The 27,338-nt window shown below is 57.6% G+C and overlaps 1 protein-coding gene across 1 annotated transcript; it reads right to left on the reverse strand.

Annotated features, from left to right (window-relative positions):
• Positions 1 to 15,934: 15,934 nt before the first annotated feature.
• Positions 15,935 to 27,338, reverse strand: GATD3 (glutamine amidotransferase class 1 domain containing 3). Its single transcript, XM_075542228.1, has 7 exons — positions 27,153 to 27,338; positions 26,978 to 27,030; positions 24,607 to 24,720; positions 23,549 to 23,668; positions 18,907 to 18,999; positions 18,093 to 18,249; positions 15,935 to 16,785 (listed from the first exon to the last, which is right to left on the reverse strand). The coding sequence occupies exons 1-7, from the start codon at positions 27,312 to 27,314 to the stop codon at positions 16,657 to 16,659; spliced, it is 828 nt and encodes a 275-aa protein (XP_075398343.1). The 5' UTR covers positions 27,315 to 27,338; the 3' UTR covers positions 15,935 to 16,656.

Here is a 27,338-nt window from a genome sequence, read left to right on the forward strand (position 1 = left end):
CCGCCCCCCTCTAAGGACACTGGGACGTGCAGGTTCTCCTGGAGGAAGGAGTGGCAGAGGCTGCTGTGCCCCACTCGCCAGCCCTCACGGGTAGCGGAGACCCAGAGGCGTGGGGGACCCCGAATGGCAGAGCCAGAGTCTGGGCACATGAACACAGTCAGCCTTCACAAACAGTTCAGGGTGTGCACACTTGGGACACACAGGTGGCTCACAGGCCCAGCCCCTGCTCCCTGCCTGTGGGTTCACTGGCTGGCTGTGCCTGGGCCTTCGCTTGGCAGGAAGTGGCCCCGTCCACCCGGCAGGTTCCGCTAGAACAGCTCGCTTCCTCCCAGCCTGGCCGGGCCGCTCCAAGGGGACAGGCTGCAACGGAAAGAAGTCAAAAGCCAAGCGAGGCCCCATGCTTCTTCCCAGGAAAGCCCCACGGACTCCCCACTCAGTTCCAAGAGTTTCAGGGTGTTCTATTCTAGCTCGGCCGGGAGGGGATTTCTTTTCCTCTGGTCTAACCAGTGTGCCCTGGTGTGCCCCTGCACGTACACCTCGGCGTCTTCAGAGGGTCTGGGGCTTTCACTGACCCGGCTGCACCCTCCAGAGAGAGGAGGCGAGCAGCCCAGCGAAGCCCCGGGCACGCTGGCATGCACACCTCTTGATTGGCGCACCGGCACCCACTGCCCCCTGTGACTGAAGCACACCAACATACTGCTTTTCAAAATCCTCCTGACGTCAGCCTCCTAGAACGAATGCCATCCTGCTCCTGCTCGCTCCCCTTGTTCCGGGGCCCCTGGTGGATCTCCCCCCGGCCTCCATGCTCTCTTCAACTCCCACAAAGGCCATGCTGTTGCTGCCTTGGTTCTATTCAGGCAACACCTATGGGCCTCCGGTATACCTGGAACCTCCTAGGGGCTCCAGCCTAAGCCACGCAGGCGAGCGAGTCCTGCTGGGGAGCTGAGGGAGGCAGCACGGGACATGGAGACCTGGGACTGAGTCCTGGTAGAAGTGGACAGGATGGTGAGGGGTAGGAGGGGAGGGGGATGCAAAAGGATTGGCACAGAAGCCTTGCCTAGAGGAGGGACCTGAGGAACGGAGGGAGCCAGATTGGGGATGTCGTGGGGACCAATGAACTTTCTAGGGAGAGGGAAAGCTTGTGCAAAGGCCCTGGGGCACAACTGCTGAGAGCAAGTGCAGCAAGAGTGGCCAGGCTGAGGCCCTGTGGGGATGGACATGACCAGAATGAAGTGTGGCCCTGACTCGGATTCTGAGAGGGTCTCCTCAGCTGCGAATGGAAGGGTGGGGGGAGTGCTCTTCTGACTTGTTGCCCTACTCCCGCCCTTTTAAGGTGTCCTCATTGCCGCTGGCACCTCCCTACAGCCTGCTGACCTGCAACACTCCACTTTCACTCGCGGACTCTGGGGTTTCCCCGGGAGCTGGGTCTGTGGCAAGGAACTGGGCCAGGAAAGTCCCTGACCACAAGCCAGTGAGGAAAAAGCCAGCCTGAGACTGGAGCCAGTGAGGCCATCCCAAGTACCTTGCAGGGGTCCTGCCAGACCAGAGGCTGAGACTCCAGTCCCAGCTTCTGCTCCGCTCGGGCCTCTGGAAGTGAGGTCCAGGCTCCCCATGGGCCTGGCCGCTGCCTCCGGCTGGCTCACCACTGCCTCTACCCGCTACCCTCAGCAGTGCCACAGTGTGCCAACTTCCCAGGGACACCTGCCCTGGGCCAGGCCTGATGCAGGGGCCGGGGGGAGAAGACTCAGGGTGGGGGATGATGGAGAGGCAGGTCGGGGTACAGGCTGGAGATGTGAGTTGAACTGTTGGCCTAGGCCATCAGAAAGAAGAAGTGGCGCGCATGCGGGAAAGGTCACTGGGACACGGAGCGGAGGGACTTCTGAGGGAGGAAGGGAAGGGGGAGACAAGAGGCTTGGGAACAGCGGGGGGGGGGGTGGCTCCAGTGGGGTGGCCCATGGGAACCCTGAGGGCTGAGGGTGATGTGAGTCCTCATTGGCCCAGATGTCCCAGCCGCAGTCCAGCTGTGAACAGACACAGCGTTCCTGTCCTGGGAGCCGGCCAAGGTGCTGGAAGAGTCTGGCGCGTGCCTGGGGCGAGGGCAGGGGAAGTGCATGGGGAACTGGGAAAGAGCTATTACACTCTCTGCCTGTGAGGGTCCCCACGCACAGGATTCTAGCCAAGTGAGACCCAAGGGCCCGGCAGTTTGTCTGCGCTGAGTCACCTGAGATCTCAGCCTTCGGGTCATCAGGGAGGCAACAGGCCTCACCTGCCTGGGGCTGCAGGCCTCTATAGGGTGCTGACACCTCACCCGCTGCTCCGCCCTCACCCCTTACCTGGCCCTGCCCTGCCTAGGACTGACGTTCCTCCCAGAGTACCCACAGCCCCCTTGCTACCCTGCGGACCTGTGCTCCAATGCCACCTCTCAGGGAGGCCCTGGGCCCCCACCCACATGCATGCGCACACACATACACTCACAAAGCGTGTGTGCACAGACGCATGCGCACAACACACGCCAAGCATACACACACACACACACACACACACACACGTCTGTGCTCAGTTGCATTCTCGGGGCTCTGCTGCCTGCCTCGGGTTCCCTCGCCTTCCCCAGTCCCCATGATCTCCAGACTGGGGACAGTGCCCAGTGAGGATGGGTGTGCGGTCACACAGGTGGCTCTGGAACTGGCCCGCAGGAAGCTAGCACACTGCTGGTGGGTATGGGGTGAAGAAACTCCACTCGTCAGACTCCACCCCGGTCATATCCTCCTGCAGCCCTGACTTCTCCACATCCAGCACCCTCCCCACCTTGACACCCTTTCCTGCCGGGCCTGCGATGTTTGGGGTCATCTTGGCCAGGCCTCAGGGCTCTGCCCTCCCCACGAGGCAGTCAGCTCGGCCCTCTCTACTTCTCTCCTGGAGGCTCCAGGGTCAGTGGCCCAGCCCGGGTTCTGGAGATGGGGTCATGGGGTGCAGCCCAGGGCCCCTCATTTTCCTGGCCTGCCCCCAGCTCGTGTGCCTGTGGTTCAGCCCAGCATTCTCATCAAGAGGTTGTCACCTGCACCTGGACCCCACCAGTACCTGATGATCACCAGAAAGACCACCTCTCATGCTACTCCTTGCTCGGGCCCCTCAGCGCTCCCAGGGCTGCCCAGAGCTCCCGAGTTCCTGTGGCCTTCCTGGGGGTGCCTCACCCTCAGCTCTGATCCTTCGGCTCCACAAGGAGCCTTATCCCCCAGCACCTCAGACCAGTGACCTGTTGCCCTGTCCCTGTTTGACCACTGGACAGGATGTCGGCTCTTGCCGGTCACCAAACATTGCCCCCACGACACTGACACTAACTCACTGACACTGGGCATAGGGAACCAGCCCTGGGCATCAGGCGATCCTGTTGCGGCCCTTGGGCCCATGGGCACTTGTAGCGAGTTGGCACGCACACAGGATCTGGAGGAATGGAGGGACTGTGTGTGTCGCCACTGCAGTGCCAAGAACATGGGGACCCGAACACAGGCTGGTGCTGGAGGGAGTGGGGCGGCGGGCACGGCCTGTTCTTCAAACATGTCATCTACTTAGGTGTACGCTATACCCTGCTGGAGGGGGTCTGCATGCTTTCTGAACTACGGCGTCTAGCTTTGGGTCTCAACCATGCTTTCTGAACCACAGCATCTAGCGATCTCTCTCAGAGTCCAGGTCATTTCTAGAGAGAAATCCCAGGCATCTCAACCCTTTGCTGACAGCTGTTCACAGCTGTGTGGGCGGCCTGGGAGGGCCGACGGACGCACTTGTGGTTTCCGTCAGCAGGCACGGCTGGGACTGCTTCCTTCCACTATGGCTCTTGGTGTTGGAAGCTGTCAGATTAAGCACCTGAAACAGCCTCCAAGGCCCACCAGCCTCCCAGCATGTCCTGAACATGTGCTGAGATCCTGAGCTCCAGTTTCTGGAATGTTCTGGGGATTTCTTTCCATGCTCTAGGGGCAGCCACACTTTTGTCCCACGACAGGCATCCTATGACATCTGCCTGACCCCTCTGTTCCTCAGCTGGTCGCCTCGTGGAGGGGCTGGTGAAGGGCAAGTGGATCATGGTCCCAGGAGACCCTGCTGTGACCACAGTCACTCTGGGGCTCCTGCTTGAGGACTGTGTGGACAGCATGGAGGTCACCCTTATCCAGGATCCCTGACCACCCCGGGGAAACCTCCAGGCCAGGCCTGACCCACGGGGGTGGCCCTTTGCCTCTGCCACAGCCTCTCCTGCCAGCTGCAACATGAGTGAGGGGCCAGGAGTCGGCCCCCAGTAACCTCTCCTGGAAGCAGGCTCTCTCCTCCACCTACAGTTAGAGGGGGCTCCCGAAGTGCTCTCTGCAGGCAGCTAAGGCTTGACCCCTGCCTCCTGCCCCCACCATGGTCCTATGCCATCAGTCACTGCCCCAACCCACCCCCATGGGTGGCTCTCTCCCTTGAAGGTGACCAGGACCATAACACTGCTGGGGCTGAAGGTGGAGGCAGAGAGGAGGCAGGCCGTGACTGGGGTCGATGGTGGGGTCCTGGCCCTGGTGCATGAGGTCCCGGTAAGCAGCAGGTGTTGGGTAGGGGGCCTGATTTTGCTTGGAAGAGGCGGGAGGAAGTGGACATGACAGAGGAGCCCTACTGGGCCTGGCTCTGGGTGGACACACATCTGGATGGGGCACAGCAATGGGACCGAAGACCCATCCTCCCTCCCACCCACCCCCTGCCTGGTGAGTCCTGTAGGTGCTGAGTGTGGGTTCTCATGGTCCCCATAAAGACAGGGCACCTGCCTGGGCCTCAAGCCCCCAATCCACTGAGACACAAGGTGTCTCCTTCTAGGCAGTCCTGCACAGGGGTTCCCGCTCAGCTTTCCTCCCGGCCTCTGTGGGCAGAGAAGATGCTGGGGCGAGCCTGCCCCGCTCTGGCTGGCCAGTCAGGCCATTTGAGGCCACTGGCTCTGATACAACAGACTAGGACGTCCACTGGGTGGGGACTGCAAGTTTCTCCTCTCGGTGTCTCAGTGAATTATTTCTCTTAGCACAGAGTTGGTTCCTAGGAGGTAGACATGAAAGATGTCCCAAGTCCCCAAGTTTTCCCCACTGCTGTATTGTTTCTTCATCTCTGGTATCAACTTCTCCTCCTCCTCCCCTCAGCCCCCCCCCGCCCCCGTCTTTACAGCAGTGGGCTAAGCATAAGCTCTGTGGTGAGGACGGATGACGGAGCAGGACTAGTGGTTTGGTTCTCTTGTGCAGAGAGCTGCGATGAATCAGAACCAACCCAATAGCACTGACCAACAATGCTACCCTACCCTACTCTGCGCAGCTGTGTGGCTCGGCTGCCTGTAGAAGGGCCCATCTTGGAGTTGACTGCGTGACGTTACAGCATATCCTGGCGGAATCCTGGCCCGGACACGCGGACACAAAACCTATCCCAGTAGGATAATGGCGACGTCAGATCACAAAACGGACCACAGTCACATCGAACCACAAAAGAGAAGATGCCATCGGAGCCAAACACAGCCCATCATGGCTCAGCCCATCTGACACAGGCTCCATGGCCAGCTGCTCCATCCCATTGGTGGCCCACAAATGCCTCATTTGGAGAGTCCCACCCAATTCCTGGGTGGCTAGAAGATTCCCACTCTGAGTAGAACTGCCCCATGGGGTGGGTTTTCTTGGCTGTCATCTCTATAGAAGCAGATTGGCAGGCCTTCTGAGTGGCTCTGCTGGGTGGGTGTGAACTGCCAACCTGTTAGAAATTGAGCACCAACCATTTGTACCATCTAAGGCCTTGAAATTCCAACAGGCCAACGCTTACTGCTACCAAGTCAATTCTGAGCCACAGAGACCCTGTGGGCATCTTTCTCCCGGAGGGGCTGGGGCTGTGGCCCTGTGGTTAGCAGTCCAGCTCGCAGCCGATTAGGACCCAGGGCTCCTTCTGAAGCCCAAGCACTGCCCTCAGCGGGTCCCGACTCACAGCAACCTGCCCTGTGGTCTCCGAACAAGGGGAGACAGGCCGTCTTGAGCCAGTCAGGGCACAGTGTAGCAATGATTAAAAACATGCAACTTTCCTCTAGTTCCTAAATGCTTCCTTACCGCCCCCCCCACCGAATATCATGACCCCAATTCTACCTTACAAATCTGCCTAGACCAAAGGATGTACACTAGTACAGATAGGAACTGGAAACACAGGGAATCCAGGGCAGATGATCCCTTCAGAACCAGTGCTGTGAGTGGCGATACCAGGAGGGTGGAGGGAAGTTGGGGTAGAAAGGAGGAACTGATTACAGGGATCTATAACCTCCTCCCTGGGGGGTGGACAATAGGAAAGTGGATGAAGAAAGATGTCGGACAGTATGAGATATGACAAAATAATAATAATTTATAAATTATCAAGGGTTCATGAGGGAGGGAGGGTGGGGGAAAGAGGGAAAAGAGGGAAGGTGTGCATCATGGAATGCCAGTTTATTAGAACAAAGTGTTCCTGCATTGAGGGAGTACTTGAGTTGAGGCCCAATGTCCATCTGCTACCTTAATACTAAATCTATATATGCCCTTAGACCTATTTCCCCATCATCCTATATAAATATATTTACATATGTACATGCCTGTATTTAGACCTGTATAAGTGCCCTTTGCCTCCTAGTTCGTTCCTCTATTTCCTTTTACTTTCCTCTTGTCCCACTATCATGTCCAGCCTTCATTTGGGTTTCAGTAATTCCTCTCAGTTACATTGCCCTTGATCAAGTGCTACCAGGCCTCTTATACCCTCCTCACCATCGATTTTGGATCACTTGTTGTTCCCTTGTCCCTGGATTTGTTACCACTTCCTTTCCCTCACTTCCTCCTCTCCCATGTCCCCCCGGACCGTTGGTCCCATTGTTTTCTCTTCCAGATGGTTTATCCAGTACACTACCTTTCATATAAAACTCTCTTATACATATGAATTTCTGTGGGTTTGTTTCTCTAGTCTAACCAGACTAACACAGCGAGCCTTCCTCTAATCCTGATGCCGATTCTTCTTCATATAATCCAGCTTCCCTGATGATCTGCTCAGCACACAGACTGAGTAAATATGGTGCGAGGGTGCCACACTACTGCACACTTTCCTGATGTGACGTTGTGCAGTAGTCCCTTGTGCTGGTCCACAGCTGCCTCTTGCTCTATGTGCCGTCTCCACAGGAGGACCCCTTCCCATAAGGGTAGCTCCTATCCTATCCTGGCGGTGGCCCTCCCAGGAAGAGACAGCTGCCCAGATAGGTGGACTTTGCAGACACTGGGGGAGAGAAAGAGAGAGAGAGAGAGAGAGAGAGAGAGAGAGAGAGAGAGAGAGAGAGTCTTGACACCATCCAGGCATTCCTCAAACATGTGGGTGGCCTGGTGTTGGTTTGGCCCGAGAGAGAAGCCATGGAAGACCAGGGGAATGACTTTGGGGCCATGGCTGAGGCAGGGGTGGACAGGAGGGCCCTGCCATGGGCACCCGCGTGCTGAACAGAGACTCAGCTGGGGTCGTAGTCATGGGGCCACTGAACTGATGGCGACTTCACTTTTCACAGAGAGCAGGGTCCACCAGAACAGCTGCTCAGATCTGTGTGACAACGGTGAAGGAGGAAGCTCCCACAGCTGGGACAGCAAATTGCCAGGCAGATGCACTTTCCAGGTGCCTGCCACCTCTCCTCTCCCCCAGCCCAAGCTACAGCCAAATGCAGGCTCCCATTGTGACCCCCCAGCTCTGGCCTGGGGTGCGGTTACAATACAGAAAGATCATAGTAAAGTCCTGGAAGATAGGAGACAGACACATTTTATGGTAGCATGCTCACCTCCGGGACGGCCATGGTCCACGCAGAGAGAGGGAGGAGGAGAGAATATATTTCTAACCAAGGCTTATATGTATTTAGGCAGCGCACAAGCCCGCCTGGTTGCATCGCAACAGGAAGGGGTTAAACAATCACCATACATTAATTGGAGGGGGTCAAGTTGAGGTGTACATGCAATCAGAAGGGTATGTGTGTGACAAGATGGGCAGATCCCAGATTCAGGATGGCACCCAAACCGCGATTCTCCATGAGTGGGCTTGACCTTGTGTCTGGGCTCTCCTTCAGGGAGACAATCCACTATCCTATCAGAAGGGAATGGGCCCTACTTAGGTGGGACAGACTGTAGAGTCTGGTGGCTCTCATGCCTGATAGCCTCAGGGCTATAACGTCTAAGCAGCTTTCGTTGACCTCCAACTGCATAGTTGTTTACCATGTGATGCAAGCAGCTCCTTGGGTTTGGCATATAGTTAGGGAACCACCTGGGGAAAAACCTTTCTGTATCCCACATATGGGAGGGTCCCAGAGCAGGGCTTCACTGGATGCCAGGAGGCAGGGACTCAGAGCATCCCTCTTCCCGAGGGAGGGCCCCTCTTCCCTAGCACATTACCCCTGAGCCCCAGCAGTGCCCAGCTCTGACAGCAGGGCGGGGGCACAAGGACCAGATCAAGCAGTGGGAACTGTAGGCGCTGCAAAAACACAAGTCTATCATCACACTTCTGAAAGCGAAACAATGACTCAGTGACGCCCGTGCCAACACGTTTCACCCAGCATTGGTCTACTCTGGAAAACTGAACGCGCCGAATGCCAAGGAAAACAACAGGAGGAAGGCATGTAAACGCTGCTCCCGAAGTTCTCGGAGGAGAAGGCTTATGGTTATCACTGTCACCTTCAAATTATCCACTCCCTCCCTCCCTGCCACTGAGCTGATGCCTACGGCCACCTTACCGCACAGAGCGGAACTGCCCCTGTGGGTTTCCGAGACTGTCGCTTCAGCCACCCACCGCGCCACTAACACTGTCAATTGCTCACATGTGTATCCAAACAGCACCAGCACTTAGCGTGTGTGCATTCGGCTGGAAGAAGTCGTACCATCCCTGCACTGGCACCCAAAGCGCCAACCCCCCCGGGCAGTTGGGGGATTCTCTGGGCGACCACGGTGAGCTGCAGAGCCCTCCTGCCTGTCCCAGTTCTCTGGTTCAGGCCACAGGCCATGTCTTGCCCCGTGGTGGTGCAGGGGGTCCCTTCTTTCTATGTTCTGGACTGAATGGTGACCTTCACACCTCCATGGGTGAGCAGCCCGTGATGTACTACTGTCAGGAGCCCAGACCCTGAGCTGACCGGAAGGGACATCTGTCCCAAGAGACAAAACTGGGATGACTGCCTTACTGGGCTCCTGCGGATTAGTGTGGCCAGAACTTAAGGGGGCGGCTCCTCGACTCAGGGTGACCCATTCCCAGGTGGTGGGGGTTCCTACAGATGCCCAACACCTCTGTCATCTGCCACTCCATTCTGCACAGTAGGGCCCACCAAGATGGCCTCTGAGAATGTGTCCCATCACCCACCACAGCCGACCCTCCCCATACACTGCCCCTAGCCCCCACCGGAGACACCACACCCCACGGCCTGGGGCTCAGCCGTGTGGCTGCTGGAGGATGGGGCTCTGTGATGGACAGGGAGGGGCTGCCCTTTGGGATGGACACCAGGGTCTTCAGGGAGCCACATTTGAGAGCCCCCCCCCCTCCACAGTCAGCACTCCCAGACAGGAGGAGCCAACTCTGGTGTCCTGAAGTACACGGGGCCTCGTGGGATGCCACAGGCCCACCATGCTTGACACCCCCCAGAGCCCCTTCTGCCCTTTGCCTGTCCCCACCACAAGGCTTCCAGAGTCCCCTGCAGGGCCTGCGCCTGGGACAGTGACTCACCGACTATGTACCCCCACTGCCACCCACTTCCCTTCCGGGAAGCCATGGGGAGAGCCAGCATGGTCTGTCCCTCTCTCGAGAGTCCAGGCACAGGAGAGAGTTCTGCGTGACCCAGCCAGGATGGCCGACAGCCCAGGCCTGGGCAGGTCTGGAAGGGCAGTGTCGTGGGGTTCTCCCGAGGCAGGCGACCCTTGGACGCCACCTGGTTTCTCCCTCGATGGTGGGGGGGGGACCCACAGGAGCGTCCCCAGCCCAGCGAGCCCGTGCTGGAACCTTTTACAGTCACCCAGTGACCCTGGCTCCTGCTCATGTGCTCACGGACAGCTGAGGGAACGAGGACTTGAGACCCAGCCGGCCTGCTGCTGTGCTTCCAGGACCAGCTGGTATCCGGGGGCCCAAGGCGACAGCCATTGAAGAGGGAGCCCTCAGAGGCTGAGGGTGCGCTGGCGGCATGTTGGGCTTCTGTTTGGGGTGTGAAGAGAGTGCTGGAAGCTGGACAGGGTGCTGCTTCCAGGACGTGCTTGTGTGCTCCCTCCAGCGTGGTTGGGATGTCACTTTCCGCCTGTGTTGCTACCACAGCAGGAAGGGGAGAGCGGTCGCCCCGAGGACGTCCACACTGCCTGGTGCCAGGAGACCCTGGAGCTGTCGCGGGTGCCAGCTTTGGGGCCTGGGATGTTTCCTCTCTGGGGGGCTGTGGGGAAGGGCTGCCCACTTGCGACGAGAGCTGAGCTCAGACACAGGTGCTGGGCCCACGCCACCCGCTTGCTTCAAAAAAGCTGAGAGATGGGTTTCCAGTTCCCCCACACCACTCTGCGACCCCAGTGTGTGGAGAGGGCCACCCCCACGGGCGGTGAAGAGCCTGCTGCCGTGCTCCCGTGAGGCCCACGCTGCTCAGGCCACAGGCCGCCCACACACAGCCCACGCGTGACGCGGAAGCTTCTGGAGATATTGCCACACAGAACTTCCTGCTTCTGGCAGACCGGCCCGACACAGTATGAGAAGCTTCAGAAGGAGGATTTTCATACTTCTGCTATTTTGACCTTAGGCAAAACCAGGAAGTGGACCGAAGCGTGAAAATGATATCGAAAATATTAAAAATGACATTTCTTAAAATGGAGTGACCCAATATGAAATAGCAAGACAAGGCAACTGCTAGTGATTATGGGGGGTTGTGGGCTAGTGATTAGGGGGGGTTGGGGGCAGTCACTGAACTTCAGGGGGACGGGAGATTCGGGAGCAGTTAATGCTGGTAGCTGAACAACACAAGTGATAGAATTAATGTCCCAGAATGTACACATGGAAACAAACAGCAAACATTTTGTTACCTGTATATTTACCCCAATTCTTTTTATTAAAAAAATTTTTTTAAGTGGAATGACCTGGGTATAAGATTCTAACATAATTCCATAAATTCCTGGTATGCTAAGAAGGCAGGGTTGGTGTAGGGTGCGCTTGGAGTGGAGGAGCTCTTTTGAGATTAAACAGGCAGAGATGGAGGAGAGGATGCCAAGGTACGTGAAGCCCACCCAGGGGCAAATGCCCAGGAGACACAGGGGCCTTCCCGAGAGCCAGCACCCTGCACTCAGACTCCGGGCCCCCTGCGCCTTGAGAGAACACAAGTGCCTGTAAAAGCCCTCTCTGGTGGCAAGCGTTACAGCAGCACCAACTAGACCAGACGGTGCCACCACGCAGAGGGGATGCTGGGGCCGGGAGGGCCTGGGTGGGATGTCGCCAGTCATGGGGCACCCTGAGGGCAGAGCCACTGGAAGGAGGCTGTACCTGACTCTCGCGGGCTCAGAGATGCTGGCGCTGTGCACACAGACCCTGGGCTCCCAGCTCAAGCTTCTCCCAAGGAGCCACAGGACCCCAGGAAATTCACCAACTCTCTGCCTCGGTGTCCCCTGTGCATGGGCGGCCGTGCCTACTTGGCAGTCTGTGGTGATAGAGTATGTACAGGAGCTGGCATGGAGTGGGAACAGAAGTGTGAACGTCATGGAGCCAGCAGGGTGGGACCCTGGGCTCCAGTCCCAAGGGCGTGGTAGGTGTGGGCAGCTCCCCAGTCCCTCATAGCACCTTCCTGCCTCAGGCCGCCCACTGAGGGAGCCTTTCAAACTCCCACACCCATGCAATCTCAATTCATTAACCCTGTCAGGGCAGGATGTGGCTCAGAATGGGCCTGGTACGCCTCCTTCACAGAAGCACCTGAGGAGGTGCCTGAGGCTGCAGGCGGAGCAGCGTGCCTCCACCCCCAACACATAGAACCCTGAGGGGCTGCTGGGCCAGCTACCAGTCTCCACAGTCAAAAGCAGGAGACTGCGGCCCAGCCCCAAAGTACAGCAGGCACAGACCCTGTGGCCTGGCGCCAGGGCTTCCCTGAGCACCCCTCCCCCAGTGCGCAGTATTGGGGGGGTGGGGGATGGCTGAGGAACCAAGAACCATGGAGAGGCTGGGACAGGGGGTGGCGCGGTGAAGACCCTGGTAGCATCTTTGGTCAGCCCTAGCACCCCCCCGCCCCCCAATACCACCACCACCACCACAAGGGACAGGTTGAGTCAGAGCACAGTTATCTCTGGATGACTACTGTCAGGTTTTCGGTTTTCTTGTGGCGGCTGCGGTTTTCTAAGAAGGCAATGCAGGCTACAAACAGTAAATAAACTCGCCATCCCCAGCTGCCCAGGAATGCCTCCGACTCAGGGCCCTGAGTGCCGCAGAGAACCTTGCTCTGCCCACCAGTGGCTCAGAGGGAGGTCGCAGGCCTGGCTCCCCAGGCACCCAGGGGAGGTTGGTGGGACCTTTCAAGGGGGCTCATTAGCCCTCTGCATTGCCTGCCAGGGCAGGAGGATATACTTGTGAGTGGTTATGGGGGAAACATCATCTTGGGGGAGCCTTCCCCATCGCTCTGAGGCAGGGGTCCTCAAACATTTTTAACGGGGTCAGTTCACTGTCCCTCAGACCTGTTGGAGGTCCAGACTATAGTTTTTTTAAAAAAAAAAACTATGAACAAATTCCTATGCACACTGCACATCTTTTTTTTTGCTGCACATATCTTATTTTGAAGTAAAAAACCAAATGGGGCAAAAACACCCGGAGGGCTGGATAAATGTCCTCAGCAGACCACAAGTGGCCTGCGGGCAGTAGTTAGAGGATGCCTGTATCTGAGCAGTCAGTGGGAGCCTGAGTCACCAGAGAAGAGTTGCCTAGCAGCAGCCTCACTTTGGAGACCCTCTCTCTGCTCTTGTGGGGCCAGGCTGCACCCATGGGGAATTCGGAGAGGCTGCCCAGTCCCAAAAGAAACCAGCTGCTTTCTCCTCGAACTCTTCCCACCCACCCACCCACCCACCCCTCACTCTGCATCCCTCTGCTCCTGAGCGGTGTGTCCTCCATTCGAGATGGAACGTGTGTCCTCCCGGCTGCTCCCAGCAATGCCCGGCACCAGCGCCCTCCAGGATATGCCACTGTGCCTCAGCCAGAGCCCCACCCGGCACAGCCTGGGGGGGAGCCAGAGGCAGGCCACTGAGGCCAACCAGGTGAGGCAGGCCCAGCAGCTCAGAGGGATGCTGGACTCTTGCTTTCTCCTTCAGCCCCCCTCTCACCCTAGCCAGGTACCCTTCCGGTTGGGTGCACAGGGCCTGGCCTCCTGCCGGGAGCAAGAATCCCATGGGCATGGCAGGGGGTGGGGGGGAAGGGAAGCCAGCGCTGGGTGGCGGGAGGCAGGAAGGCCTAAGGCTCAGTGTCAGGGGGGGTCTGTCTGGGCGGCCCGCGGTCCCCTCCCCCTGCACACTCAGGGGGTGCACTGACAGGTCTGGTAGGCGCAGGAGCCCCCAGCATCTGGGCCTATCCTAGGAAAAGCTGAGGGAGGGGCTTCCACATCATTCCTCAGTGAAGACTGAGTTTGGCTCCCAGAGCCTGGAGCTAGGACTCCGTCCAGGGCCAAGAAGTGGCTATGGTGGCAGGGGCATGTTGGCAGGCACAGGGGGTGAGGAAAGACTGAGGGTGGGCAGAGCACGCAGACTCCATGTCTCTGAGCTCAGGAGTTCCTGGAGCCCACCAAAGGGCTCCGGACTAGCATGTGAAAGTGCCCATCCCCTCAGGCCTGGCCTGGGAGACAAGCAGCTCTCAGCTCAGGCTCGGGTGGGACGGTCACAGAGCACCAGCTCCTGGAGAGCACCCAGCAAGGGCCCCTGCAAGACATAGCCCAGGCCACGGAGGGCGGGCTACAGAGCGGTGCGGAGCCTCCAGCAGGGCCTGTCCTGAGTGCAAACAGCAGGGCTCAGGCTCCTCAGAGAGAGCCTGGGGAGCCAGCGAGGGTGGTGGCACAGGACAGTGAGGGCAGGTGGAGGAAGAGGATAGGGGGATGGGCTGGTATGGGGGGGGCACCTTCCTGCAGCAAGCAAACATCAAAAGACTTGGGGAGGGGCTCCTCATGGGTCTGGTGCCAAGGCCACCGGAGGCAGCAGAGGTCTGAGGGATGGGGCTGGGGGGAAGGTGCACTCACAGGGTGTGGAGGTCAGCATGGGGGTAGAGAAAGGTCCAGGGAGTTGGGAGACGGTTTGGGGGTGGCAGGGAGTCAGGAGAGGGAGGCCAGGGAAACAGTGAAAGCAGCTGAGAACGTGGAGTACAGCTAAATTTCTGGACAGGGCCCCAAAGCCCCTGGTCCTAGTGGAGGCGAGGCAGTGGGTGCACCACCAGTTACAGCTGGTCCGCCACACCCTCTGGTGGCGGACCACGGGAGCACAGCCCAGCACGGCCAGGGTCCAGGTCTGTGGCACTTCTCTCAGGGTCAGTCTGAGGAAGTTACTGTGGATGATGATGACCCTCCCCTGGACCTGTAGACAGTGTGCTTCCACTGGCTTCCAGGGTGCCTGTCCCCAGATGCTTACAACCAAGCACACCCACGAGACCTGTGATAGTTAAGGTTGATTGTGCCAACGTGGCTAATAAACACATGTGGGATTAATTGAAGGGCCGAGAGATGAAACGGCTCAGCAAGCCTCACCTTTCTGGTCCTCTGGTCTTTTGTTCTGATGGTCGGACCAGGGTGCAGCTGCTTTAGCTAGTTCTGCCTCAGCTGGGACACATCCCTGAGAAGCCACATGGACCTACCCTGATGCAGCCCTCGGTGCTGGAGCAGCCCTGTGGAGACCCCTGCCAGCACTGATGCTTACACGTTCACTGATTCAGCTTTCCTCCTGCAGTCGACGTCATTGCGTGTGCTTTGTGAGATTAAAGACTTTGTAGAATGGTGTCGGACATATGGGCTAATGTTGGACTTATGGGCTTGGACAGCACTGGGTTGGGATGCTTTCTTAATGTACTTACCCTTTATATAAAACTCTCATAAAATACGAGGGTCTACTCCAGCCCCTTCCTGGTTGCCCAAACCTCCGTTTCTATCCCCCCCACCCGGATGCAGCCCCATCCCCCCTGCTACACTGCGCCCCTGGGATCTCCCTGGCTCAGCACAAGGGCCTCCTGCTCTCCAGATGGGCAGGACTCTGGAGGCTGCCCCTCTCCCACCCAAGTCTAGCCTGCCAGCCCATTCTGCTGGCACTGCTGCTGAATGCTCCACTGCCCCCACACTCACCCTCCATGGCTGAGGTCCTGTCGGCTCAGGGGCTCTGGTGACACCCCTGAGCATCATCACCCCCCTCCGCCCCGCCTGTCCTTGACCTCCCTGCAGGCTCTGCTGGCAGGCCTCTCCCCTGCCCTCCGGCACAGCTGGCTGTTCAGTCTTGCCCCTGGTCCCCACCCTATCCGACTACAGCTGAACCCCACCGCACTGAAGCGGCCCTGGCACGCAGGGGTGCCGCAGTGACCAGCACTGAGGGAGAGGAGGCGGTCTGTGTCTAGAGCGATCACAGGGAAGTCATTGGCAGGCTTTAGTTTGGATCCAGCTAATGGGCAGTGGGGAGGGGCCGTGGTGAGGGTGGGGCCTGGGACACTGGTAGGCTGTGTGCACTTCTGTACCTGTCCCCAGCCCAAGGGCTGCGGTCAATTCAACAGAGAAAAAAAAACCCTGGTGAACTAGACAGCTCGCCGGCAAGGCTGCAGTGACTCCGAAGAGCATTCTGAAAACCAGAATGGGGGGACTGATCTTCTGTCACTGGGAGTGTATGCCACACGGGGTCAGGGTGCGGGACAGGGGAATAGAGCAGGGCCGCAGCCACGGGAGAGTGAGGCAGGCTCGACTCGAGGCGCTGTGTCACCCAACTTTATTCCTCCTCCTCCATCCCTCCTCCGCGAGGCACTGCCGCTTGGGGCCTGGGTTACTGCTACCCTCACTAGGGACAGGCTCCTGCAACGGCCCTTCTTCCTGAGGATCGCTTCAGGTAGCCTGACCATCGTCTTCGCCTGCTGCTTTCAGAGGGCCAGAGATGCTGCTGCTGCGTTTCCACAGAGAGGAGGGCCGGCTCTCCCTGCCAAGGGGCCGTCTGCTGCAGGAATGCCCCACCCCCGACATGAACCTGGACGGACAGGCTCACAGATGGTCTCAGACAATCAGCAGGGCTGGTGCGTCTGGGTTCTGAATTATCAGATGTGCAAGTGGGCATTACTCTCTTTCAGACACACAATGTCTGGGTCAACTTCAACCGAAGCTGCAGACTAGTATTTCTGCCCCGGCTCAGATCTCAGTGCTGGATACACAGAGTCCAGCCCCCACCCCACCCCCGGCTCCTGATAGCAGCGTTGGTAGCCTCGCTCCTCCTCCTCTACAAAAGCAAAGCAAGCCGGGCAGGTAAGGGGTGTCTCACTTCATCGCCCCACACCAGGACCACGGCACTCCTCCTACAGTAGAAAATACTACAGACTTAAAAGCCAAATGAACGCAGGCCGCCAGCAGGCTGGACGGAAGCAGAAGCAGGCTACCCCCATGAGCAGCAGGCGCAGGGGCAGTGGCAGAGTCCCCATGTGGGGCTGTCACTTCCCGGCGAGTTCCAGCACCTTCCGCACCATGGCCCCAATGCCGTCGTGGATGTGATGGAGCGCGGTCTCGCACATGAACGCGGGGGTCGTGACCACCTTGTTTTTCTGGTCCACATGCGCCTCGTGAGCAGAGTTATGGGAAAAAGCCATTCAAAAGGGTCAGCAGGCATCCCAGCCTCCCCCTGCTCTCAACGACCTCTCTGCATTTTGCCTGATCCGCACTGCAGCTAACTCCCCAGACGGAGAGGTTCTTCCTGGGGCGAGCTCCTCCATGACGCCCTTTGCTGGGATGTCCTGCCCCGTTACGCAGCTAGAATTCGCTTGACTGGCACTGTGGGTAGCTATGTGTTTGCTCGGCTGCCGTGCCCAGGTGCAGTCGGATGCTGGTCTAACCAGCACCCCAGGCCTGCCTGCCACCAAGCACATGCTGACTCACAGGGAGCTTGTAGGGCCAAGAGAAACTGCCGCATTTTGACGCTGTGAACCAGGGGTTCTCAACCTTCCTCGTGCCCAGAAGCTTTCATACAGTTCGTGTTTTGGTGACCCCCCAACCAGAAAATTATTTTCGTTGCTACTTTATCACTGTCATTTTGTTAGTTATGAATCCGGCGACCCCTGTGAAAGGGTCGTTCGACCCCCACAAGGGTCGTGACCCACAGGTTGAGAACCACTACTAAACCTTTGCAAGAGCAGAAAGCCTCATCTTTCTACCCCAGAATGCCTCAGGAGTTTGAACTGCTGACCTTGTGGTTAGCACCCAAAGTTAAATCCACTACACCTCCAGGGGCTCCTTCTACATTGGCCTCAAAGAAAATCAAACTCCCTCACAGCCGTGGGTGGATTCTGAGAGCCCCACAAGCCTCCCAGTGACAACCTGCAGGAAACCCTGGACCCTGTTCCATGTGACCAGCCCTTAGTCAGGGCAGAGCGCCCTCCACGGGGCTGGGCCCCGTCTGCTCAGTGGAGGGCCTGAAGCACCAAGACGGTGCGGTGCGCTCCACCCCCACACCAGTTACATGGGACAATTCCTTAAACAGCACTCTCACATTCACAGATTGCATGTGTGTGCGTTCTGACTATTCCATGCATGTTATATTACATAGGATAACACATAACTATATTACACACACACACACACACACACACACACACACACACACGGGGACTTTTAAAGAATGGAGTTAGTTCTATCAGCTTAGCGTCACATACCAATCGCAGGATCCTCACTTAGAGGTCCTTGTGGAACAAGCACCCTGGACTGGCCTCGAGGTGACCACCCTTCCCCAGAGACCTATGAGTGTCCACGCTGTCAGGCTTAGGCCAACTCTGCCAATCAGGCCGAGTCAAAGCGGAGGGCAGCGCTAAGCAGGAGAGGCCCCACGGGAACCCCGCTGCTCTGGGAACCCGCCCCCAGCTGCCAGAAAGGATATGGTCACGTCCTTCACACAGTGCCTCGCACCCAGGGCTTTGATGGCTTCGGCGGTCCCAGCGTATGGCCACTTGCCGCCCTCCTCCTGCTCGTGGCCCACGGTGACCTCCACGCCACGCAGCACTCTGGCAGCAAGGACAGGCGCGATGCAGCACAAGCTGGAAGCAAAGGCCACCATCGCATGTTACCTGGGGGCCAGGCAGCAGGCCACGCACCCCAGCACATACACCAACATACAGGTGGGGTTCCCCAGCACTGGGGGAGAGTAAGGAACCAAGGGCACCCGAAGTACCAGGCCAGCAGAATCTGGCAGGCCTCCATGCGGCCATGGTATGAGGGCATGGGACCCTGCTGGCCGCGGAGTCACAGGGTAGCTCGGAACCGGCACGTCACCCTCAGTCTGGCCATGTGCCGTACTCTCCTGTGTGGCTGGTGAGTGGCCCCATGGACAAGGCGGTGGCCTGGAAGGGTTGGAGATGCTCATCCCCACTGTGGATACACCAGGCAGGGCTACGGTGCAGGCACCCTGACCAGTGTGCAGGGGCCAGGATGGAGCGTGGCTACTCAACCAGAGGCTGCCCAGAGGCATTGTGGGACACCCCATTCCTGATGGCCCGCAGCCACCCAGGCCAGAAGCACATGTCACGTTATGTGAAACTCCCTCAGCGAACCTGAAAAGGGGGCAAGGGGGTGAAGGCCACCCCACCCAGCCCCAAGCAGCAGGGGCTCCAATGTAGCACCGCAGGCTGCTCCTGCCTCCACCTCGGCCTGGCCTCGGGCACCCCCCCCCACGCCAGGCCCCGGGGCGCACGCACCCAATGGGCTTCCCAGCCCCGTGGAACTCCTTCAGCACACGCTCCACGTCTTTGTGGACCTTGCAGTCCTTGCCGTCCACGGCGAACGTGCTCCTGCCAGAGAGAAGAGCCTTCCCCAGAGCGCGCCACGGCCAGGGCGCCAACAGCCCACCTCCCGCCGGCCAGAGGGACACTTCTCAGGGAGCAATGCCCCCCAGGCCCTAGGGCAAGTTCAAGGTGGGTGAATACGTACATTCCTATGTCTGTACCTGTGTGTAGGCGTCATTTGTCACAAAAGAGCTTCAGAAGCAGGGCCGGGGAAGGAGGTTAGGGCAGGAAGGGGATGGGGCAGTGGCTGAGGGCGCAGACTAAGCCTGCAGTCCCCACACCCCCCAGCAATGCTTTCTCCGTGCACACGGAAGTCACAGGCAGCAGAACATGGCAGACCCCAGAAAAAGCGTGAGAGAACAAGTTATGTCAGTGGCCCACCACCCCAACAAAAGGAAACGGACTTCACGGACAGCTAGGGGAAAAGCCACTTAAAACAAGAGACTTGGGGCAAACAGGGAGCCAACAACAATGAACCTTTACAAAAACGAAGAAAACGTTCTAAAACTGATTGTGGACGTGATCGTACGACTCTTACGTAAAAATACGAGGGAACCATTGAATTGCATGACGTATTACTGTATCTACTTGAGTATAGCTGACCCAAATCCTAATTTTACCACAAAAAAACGCATAACAAATGTGCTGACAAACTCAGGCTTATACACAAGTAAATACGGCAATATGCACCACCACCCCCAAAAAAACGGCTAAAAAAAAATAAACACTTTAATGCCAAATCAGCCCCAAGAGACTTTTGTCATCGGTGTGTGTGAGATGAGGTGCTGGGGACTCTTGAGAAGGGCCCCGCCCTGGCCCCACCCCACTGCTGGACGGGCATCAACTGAGGCCATCGGTTTGGGTGGCGGTTGGGTGACGTCTTTCAGGATGACAGTCCACAGCCCTTTCAGCCAGGCCTGCCACTGCTAGAGCTTTAGTCTTATCTATCCACTCTGCCCCGACCCTGGACCTCTATGGCAGCACCCTTAGAAGCTGCCAGAGGCTGGGACACGCTTGGAGGGCGGATGCTCGCCACCCCCGACTGACGTGGCTTCACAGGCTCCGGACACACATTCAACCCTGACCAGAGTACACTCCGCACGTGTACACAGCAGTTATATCTGCAGCAGCTATAAAAACCAAAGGAAGACTGGATACAATCCGACCGTCCACCCTAGGGTACTCGTTCAATTAGTCCTCCAGGTGAAATATGAGGGATTCTACGGGCAAAATACTGAACGAGGCAAGGAGCGCCAAAGGCAGGTGCCAAGAAGACGCAGAGTCCACGTGCCACCATGCCAGGGGGCAGCATATGAGCAAGCTCTGGTGGCACTGCAGAAAGAAGCCCACGCTGCATTGACGGCATTAGCCAAACACAAGACTCCAGGCGTCGAGAGGACACCGCTGAAAGGTTTCAACACGCTGACGAGGCGCTGGAAGCACTCACCTGTCTGGGCCAGGGAATCTAAAACCGCTACCTGGCCAACCAACGGCAAGAGAGCCTCATCTGTGCCCATTCCAAGGAAAAGCGAGCCAACAAACAAAGCCCAAAGCCACACTCACTGCCCCTGAGTTGATTCCGACTCAGCTGGCACCCCGTGAGACAGGGTAAAACTGCTTTGTTGTGTTGCAGCCAGGGTTAGACAGAGGTTGCTAACCTTGTGGCCTGCCATCTACTCCCTAACCAGTACGCCACCAGGGATCCCCAAGTGATCCCACAGAATGTGGGGATTATTGGACCGTATCATTCATATCAATGCAAGCAAAATTCCGAATACAATTCCACACACATGGCAGCAATACAGTGACAGGGAGCGCTCTGAAATTTAAGCTGGATTCTGAAGCGGCATGAGGAACATCACTGCCACAGACAGATGGATCTGGGCAGAAAGCAGAGAATACCAGCAAGATGTTACCTTGTATTCTACTGACCCCCCCGAAGGCATTTGACTTGGTGGATCGTCACTAACTGGGGACAGCACTGAGACCGAGCCCCAGAACGCTTCATTGTGCTCCAGGGGAACCCGTGGCAGTTGGGGGCACACCAGAGGGGACTACTGCATGGTCTGAGGTCAGGAAAGGTGGGCATCAGGCTCTATCCTCTCACCATACCACATTGTCTGTAAGCGGAGGTGCTGAGCACATCATCAGAGAAGCTGGATTACAAGAAGGTGGCACCAGGATGTGAGGAAGGCTTATTAGCCACTGCCACAGGCAGATGACAGAGAGGAGGGTTGAAGCACCCGCCGATGAAGACCAAAGATTGCAGCCTCAAGTATGAATTATAGCTCCATGTGAAGACGACCCACGTCCTCACCACTGGGCCAGTCTGTAGCATATCAACAAAGAGATGAACGCCGTCAAGGACTTCATGTTGCTGGGGTCCACAGCCAATGGACGGACTGCATTGGGCAAATCTGCTGCACGAGGCTGCTGTACAGTGTTGAAAAGCAGATGTCCTTTGGAAAACTGCAGCGTACCTGACCCGGGGCATGCATTGTCAACCGCCTCATCTACATGTTTAACTTGGACCATACCGTTTTCCTTAAAACCGCGGAAAACTTGATACATGTGAATTATGGTGCTGGAGAAGAACACTGAAACAAGCAAACAAAACAAGCCCCAAACCGTGGAATGTCAAAACCCAAGCAGGCCTGTCTTGGAAGCACAGGCAGAATGCTCCTTGGAAGTGAGCGTGGGGAGACCTCGTCTTTGACGTGCCCAGTCCCTGGAAAGGACAACACACCTGGTGAAGCAGAAAGTCAGCAACCTAGAGGCCTGACACAGGCTACAGCCATTGGTTCAAACCGGTAGAGTTCCCTTCCGTTTACGGGGTGCTGCTAAGGGTCGGAATCCACTTGAGGGCACCCACCAACAGCGGCTCTCTGGGGGAGCACATGCAGCTGGTCAAGAATTATGCACAACGCCCAAGCCACTCTGTTACGTGAAGCAGAATGCTGGGGACTAAACTGTGTCCCCTAAGAAGTTAAGTGACGGTCATACTTCCTGTACCTGTAGATATGACCCTGTTTGGAAACAGGCTTTGGCCTGTTCATGAGATCACACTGGAGCAGGGTGGGTCCTCAACCCAATTCCTTCTGAGTGACACCTTCAGGGACAGTGAGTGATTTAGTGTGCCTCTTCTACATGGTCTGGGTAGGAAGGTGGCGGAAGACACTGAGAGGATTCACCTGTGAGTGACTGTTAACAGGAGTCAAAGGACTGCCATCACAGCGTACAAAATGTGCGCAGGAGAATGGGCATTTCACTCCCAGCAAGAGTGGCGCACATCCTCTGGGTCCCGAGATGCTTGTGCCGTGAACCACCTTGATCTGGAAGACAGCTGCGGCATCAGAGTGGCAGAGGACCGGCAGCACCGGGAGCCAGAGCGTCAGACAGAGGGGTGGACCTCTCAGTCCACTGAAGCAGCAAAGCTGAGTGCTGGTGGAATGGGTGCCTCTGGGGCACTTACTGGTACTTTTGGGAGCTCGGTCCCCTGACCCACGGAGCTTAAGCCGAGTGCCTGCAGACCGAGACTTCCAGCGGAGTGGCATGCCCTTCGAGCACTTATCAGCAACCCTGAAGAAATTTTAACTTGTCCTGACTAACAACAGTACCCTGAGCATTTCTCAGCAGCACGGCAAACCCTTTAATACTGAAGCCGGTTTTCCCAAGCACGCCTGACAGGATCACAGCCACACGCACACCTCTCCTGACAGGGGGCGGCTGAACACACGGTGCTTCTCCAAAGCACGGTGCTTGCAGCAACACACTGGGCTGGATTTATGCCCTGTATTAGCAGAGACCCCGGAGCAAAACCACACCCAGAAACACCTACTCCACAGCCTGCCCTGGGGGAGAAAAGTCCTGTCTAAACCCAGTGGAATGTTCGGTCCAGCCCCTGCCCAGCGCCCACTGCTTCTCCCATACTGGGACGCACTCTCAAGACAGGCTGCAGCCTTTGGCCACATGACCACTTCCTCTCTGCTCATATTCTGCAGCTGAGGTTAAGGCTCCCAGAGACGGGCAGAACCCCACTAGCAAGTCCATGATGGGAGAGTGGCCTGCTCTCTTAGGCCACCTGGGCTGCAGCTGGACAGCAAGGCCACAGAACTCTGTTTCCACAGGCCAGAAATGAGAACTCGAAGCCCAGAAAGGGGATCTGAAACGTGGAGAACGTCACTGCGGGATGTGCTGCTGCCTCCCAAGCTCAAGTCCCAAGGAGCTGCGAGAGCAAACCAAAGAGGAGGAAGAACTTTGCTCGCTCCTTCCAGAGAAGACCGTCACGAAGATGCAGTCACAGGGAGAGGAACCTGTGCTGTCCAGGGACACTGGAGGTGGCTGTGACGTGGCGCGGGGCCCACACCAGGACCCAACCAATCCATCATCCGCTGACCCGCAGAGCCTCAGGAGGAAGGGAGGAAGCCCCACCCCGGTGAAAATGTAAGCAAGGTCCCAAACCTAACACGGTCCCCTTGTGAGTGGCAGGAGCAGTTTCCACATCGATCTCACCCAAGGAAAGACTGCAGAGAACCCTAAATCTCAAACTACGCACAAGTTTTTGGCCGCTCCAAAGCCTCCGGGGAAGATGGCGGCGTCGTGGTCAGCTGCTCGAAGCTTGGCCAAGTCGGCAATCTTGCCCCGTGCAATCCTTGCTGATTCTGTCAGGACGTTCCTGGGAGCAGCACATAGTGGAGGGAGGGTTCAGGGCACAGCATAAAATGGGGGCGTGGGGCAGGGGAGTGCAAGGACACCCTGACGCTGAGGCCTCGGCTTGCGGGGTGAGGGGGCAGGCTGACCCCCACGGGGACCTGCGCTTCTTAAGCAGTGATCATGGTCACTGCCGAAACTGCTGGTGCGCTGGCTGCAGTGAGGACGTTCAGCTCAGATATCTCCCAGAGTCCTCTCAGAGGTGCATTTCGGGACCTACAGCAAGAGCCTGAGGTGCCCACCTCAATGCTCCCAGTGGTTAGAGCAGGCGGGTGTGGGTGGGGAATCTCTACACAGGCAAGGGGAAGGCGAACATGCAACCATTCAACTCCGGCCCAGGGAGCCACTGAAGGATCAGCCATCGCAGAAAGCTGCCACCAGCAGGACTTCTGGGGCAGGGCAGGCACACTTGGCTTCTGAGTGGGAGGGGGTGGGTCTGCATAATGGGGATCGTGGAAGAGACAACGTTTGTTTCCTCCTCCGTCCACCCACTCCCCAAGTTGAAGACACCGACTGGGTCCCTGGGACTCGGAGCCCGCAGCACTGGGCAGCACTGGGCGGGACAGGCTCTCAGGGAGCCAGGGCGGACTCCACCCGCCTCAGTGGCAGAAATGCTCTAGGAAAGCTAAAGACCCACAGAGCTGACGCTGGTGGAGGGTCCTGGGCAGTCAGGCCCAGCAACACAGGAAAGGCGATGGCTGCATTCCAGGGGGCAGGTGGGCAACAAGCTTATCTGCCTCTCATCAACTACGGACATGCCAGAAGATTGCAAAAGCTTGGCGCTGCCCCTGGCAACTGCTCTGAGACACCACAGCATGCCCAGATCTGTCCAGAGACAAGTCACGCTCTGCTTCACACCGCCTCTTCATCCTTCCCACAGGCACAGACAGGTGGGTGACTCACCTGGTCTCTGTCTCAGAAGGCTGCCCCTTGGTGTGATCAATCACATGCATCTGCGGAACATCCGGGGCAAAGATCTGAACGTCTGCACCCCCACGGCTTAGGTGCACCAGAATCCTATACGGGGATCAGAGAGCAAGTTTAAGATGTGCCCGGCCTCATCTGCAAAGACAGGCTTTCTGCGAAGTGCCAGACAAGCCTGTAGTTGGCTTGCCACCATCCCAAATGCCCATTGGGTGTTTGCTGCCCCCCATGGTGAGAACAGACCACATGCTCTCCAATGAGTCCAAGGAAAAATGTCAGCAAAGGCCCGCTTCACAAGCACAGGGGCTGGGTGAAGTTGGTACCATGACAGCTGGAGGGTACTCTGGCTCCCTAAAGATCAAATCCCCACAGGCCTCCACGGGCGAGGACTGCATGGGGGAGGAGGCAGAAGCTGCAGCTCAGGCTACTAGGCAACATGGTTCAGTGGTAGGATTCTCACCTTCCCTGTGTAATTCTCAGCCAATGCCACGTGTGCACTGCTAGTACCTGTCTGTAGAGGTTTATGCAATGCTATGATGCTGGACAGGCTTCAGGGGTGGGTGTTCCAGATTAAGAGAGCAGGAAGAAAGGCCTGGAGAGCTACTTCTCAAAAAACAAATAAGAGAAAGCCTGCGGATCACAATCATCCAAACCATACCCAATTGTGGGGTTGGCACAGGATCAGGTGATGTTTCACTCCCATGAGCAGCATTTTCGTGAGTCGGGGGCCAACGTGATAGCAGCTGACAAGCTTAGAAGGCTCGATGCCCAGTCAGCCCCAACCTCTCCACAGGTGGGGTAGGAAAGACTGCATGAGCGGGCCAGGAGGGCACCCCCGCTCCCCAAGGCCATAGGAAATCATGAGCGATGACCATCAAAAGAAAAAAGCAATCTCAACCCAGTGCCAAGGAGTCCATTCCAACTCACAGTGACCCTGCCTACAGGACAGAGCAGAACTGGCCCTGTGGCCTTCTGGGATGAACTCTTCCCAAAGCAGACAGCCTCATCGTTCTCCCTCAAAGTAGCTGGTGGGTTTGAACCGCTGCCCTTGGGGCTAGCAGGTCCATGGCTAACCCACAGTATCACCAGCAACCCTTGGAGTGGTAATAGTCAGCACTTGCTAGTTGCTTGTTCTGGGCCAAGTAGTCCCCATATCAGTGGGGAGCCCACTCACTGCCGGAGACCTGGAGATGGGTGCCTTCCGTGGATGAGGAGGCTGAGCCTCCAGAGAGGAGGGGCTTGTTGAGGTCCCAACGAGTAGTTGGGCGGTCAGCCTGTGGCCCCGAGTGCTCGGGCTCCACTACAAGGTACCACGGGGCACTGCGGTGGCCTTTCCTTGCCAGGCTGCCTGGGAGGTGTCAAGCCATGACGTACCTCCTCTCTTCCTGTCCAGCGAGCTGGCATCAGCTCACTGTAAGGTCCAGACTGCTCAGGGAAGATGAGGAGGAGGAAGCACACTGGGGCGTTCTCTAATGGACCCAACACTCCACTCTCCAATTTACTCTAGGGACCATGGGAGCTGACCACGGGGACAAGTGGTCATGATGTCACTTTTTAGAAATCAATGTCAAGCCCAAACTAGAGCTGTGGAGTTATGTTAAGTATTGAGCAGTCCACAACCTGGAATGCAAAGCAGCCATTTTTAAAGCTCCTAAGTAATAATAATGTATAAGTTATCAAGGTTTCGTGAGGGAGGGAGGGGGAAAAAAGAGGAGCTGATACCAAGGGTTTCAGTGGCGAGCTAATGTTTTGAGAATGAGGGCAATGAATATACAAATGTGCTTGACACAACGGATGGATGGATTGTGATGAGTTGTACGAGTCCCCAATAAAATGATTAATGGCATGGGGACGGACCTGGTTTACGATAGCCAAGAAAACCTGTCCAAGGGCACACGGTGGTGACACATGTGTGGTGGCAGTAGTTGCCAAGTCAATTCCAACTGGCGGCTGGCCACAGACAACTGTGTTCTACGGGGGTTCAAGGCCATGGCCTTTCGGAAACAGATGGCCAGGCTTCTTCTGAGGCACCGGGGGTAAGTTGGAATGACCAGTATCCGTGCCAGCCCAGGACCTCATGATCTGCCCCATGCATGGGTTGCTGTGGGAGAAGGGCGGGGGCTTTCCCCTGCCGGGGAGAGCGAGTCTCAGAAACCCACAGGGCAGTTCTACGCTGTCCTGTGGGGTCGCTGTGTGTGGGCAGGGTGACCTGATGGACGACAGGCGGCATGTTTTGCTCCCTTCGCTTTGAAGGGGCACGTCGTGTCAGGTTGGGCTTTAAAACCCGCCCTTTCTCTAGACGGTGTGCCCCCGAAGGAGGGTGGTCCTTCTCCGGGGGCCGCAGGCTTACGCGGAGGCCTCGTGGAGCTCGGTCCCGTCGTAGACGCCGCACCCCGACAGAACCTGGGGAGAGAAGGGCGGCGTCACGCGGGCACGCGCGCGTGCGCGCCCGCGACGCCCCGCCCCCTCCCAGCCGCGCGGCCCGTGACCTCTGGAAGCTCGCTTTCCGCGGACCGTCCACTCACCAGCGCGACCCTGGCCCCGGGGCGCGGCGCGGAGCCGTGGAGGGCGGCGCACGGGCGAGCCGCCCGCCTCCCTCGGGGCAGCAGCTGCAGGCGGCTGGGCAGCGGCGCCAGCACCGACGCGGCCGCGAGCCTCGGCGCCACCAGAAGTCTAACAGCCGCCATGGCTAAGCCCGCTCCGGAGGTCGC

This window comes from Tenrec ecaudatus, chromosome 2 (genome assembly GCF_050624435.1).
Source record: "Tenrec ecaudatus isolate mTenEca1 chromosome 2, mTenEca1.hap1, whole genome shotgun sequence".
NCBI lineage: Eukaryota > Metazoa > Chordata > Mammalia > Afrosoricida > Tenrecidae > Tenrec > Tenrec ecaudatus.

What these genes read in the sequence shown, in the direction of transcription:
- GATD3 (XM_075542228.1), bottom strand. Translation starts at nt 27,314, where the DNA reads ATGGCGGCTGTTAGACTTCTGGTGGCGCCGAGGCTCGCGGCCGCGTCG. An exon ending in GGGGCTGGGAAGCCCATTGG is followed by an intron (nt 18,250 to 18,906) that starts GTGCGTGCGCCC and finishes CTTTGCTTCCAG; the next exon opens with CTTGTGCTGCATCGCGCCTG. An exon ending in ACTGTGTGAAGGACGTGACC is followed by an intron (nt 16,786 to 18,092) that starts ATATCCTTTCTG and finishes AACTCTGCTCAC; the next exon opens with GAGGCGCATGTGGACCAGAA.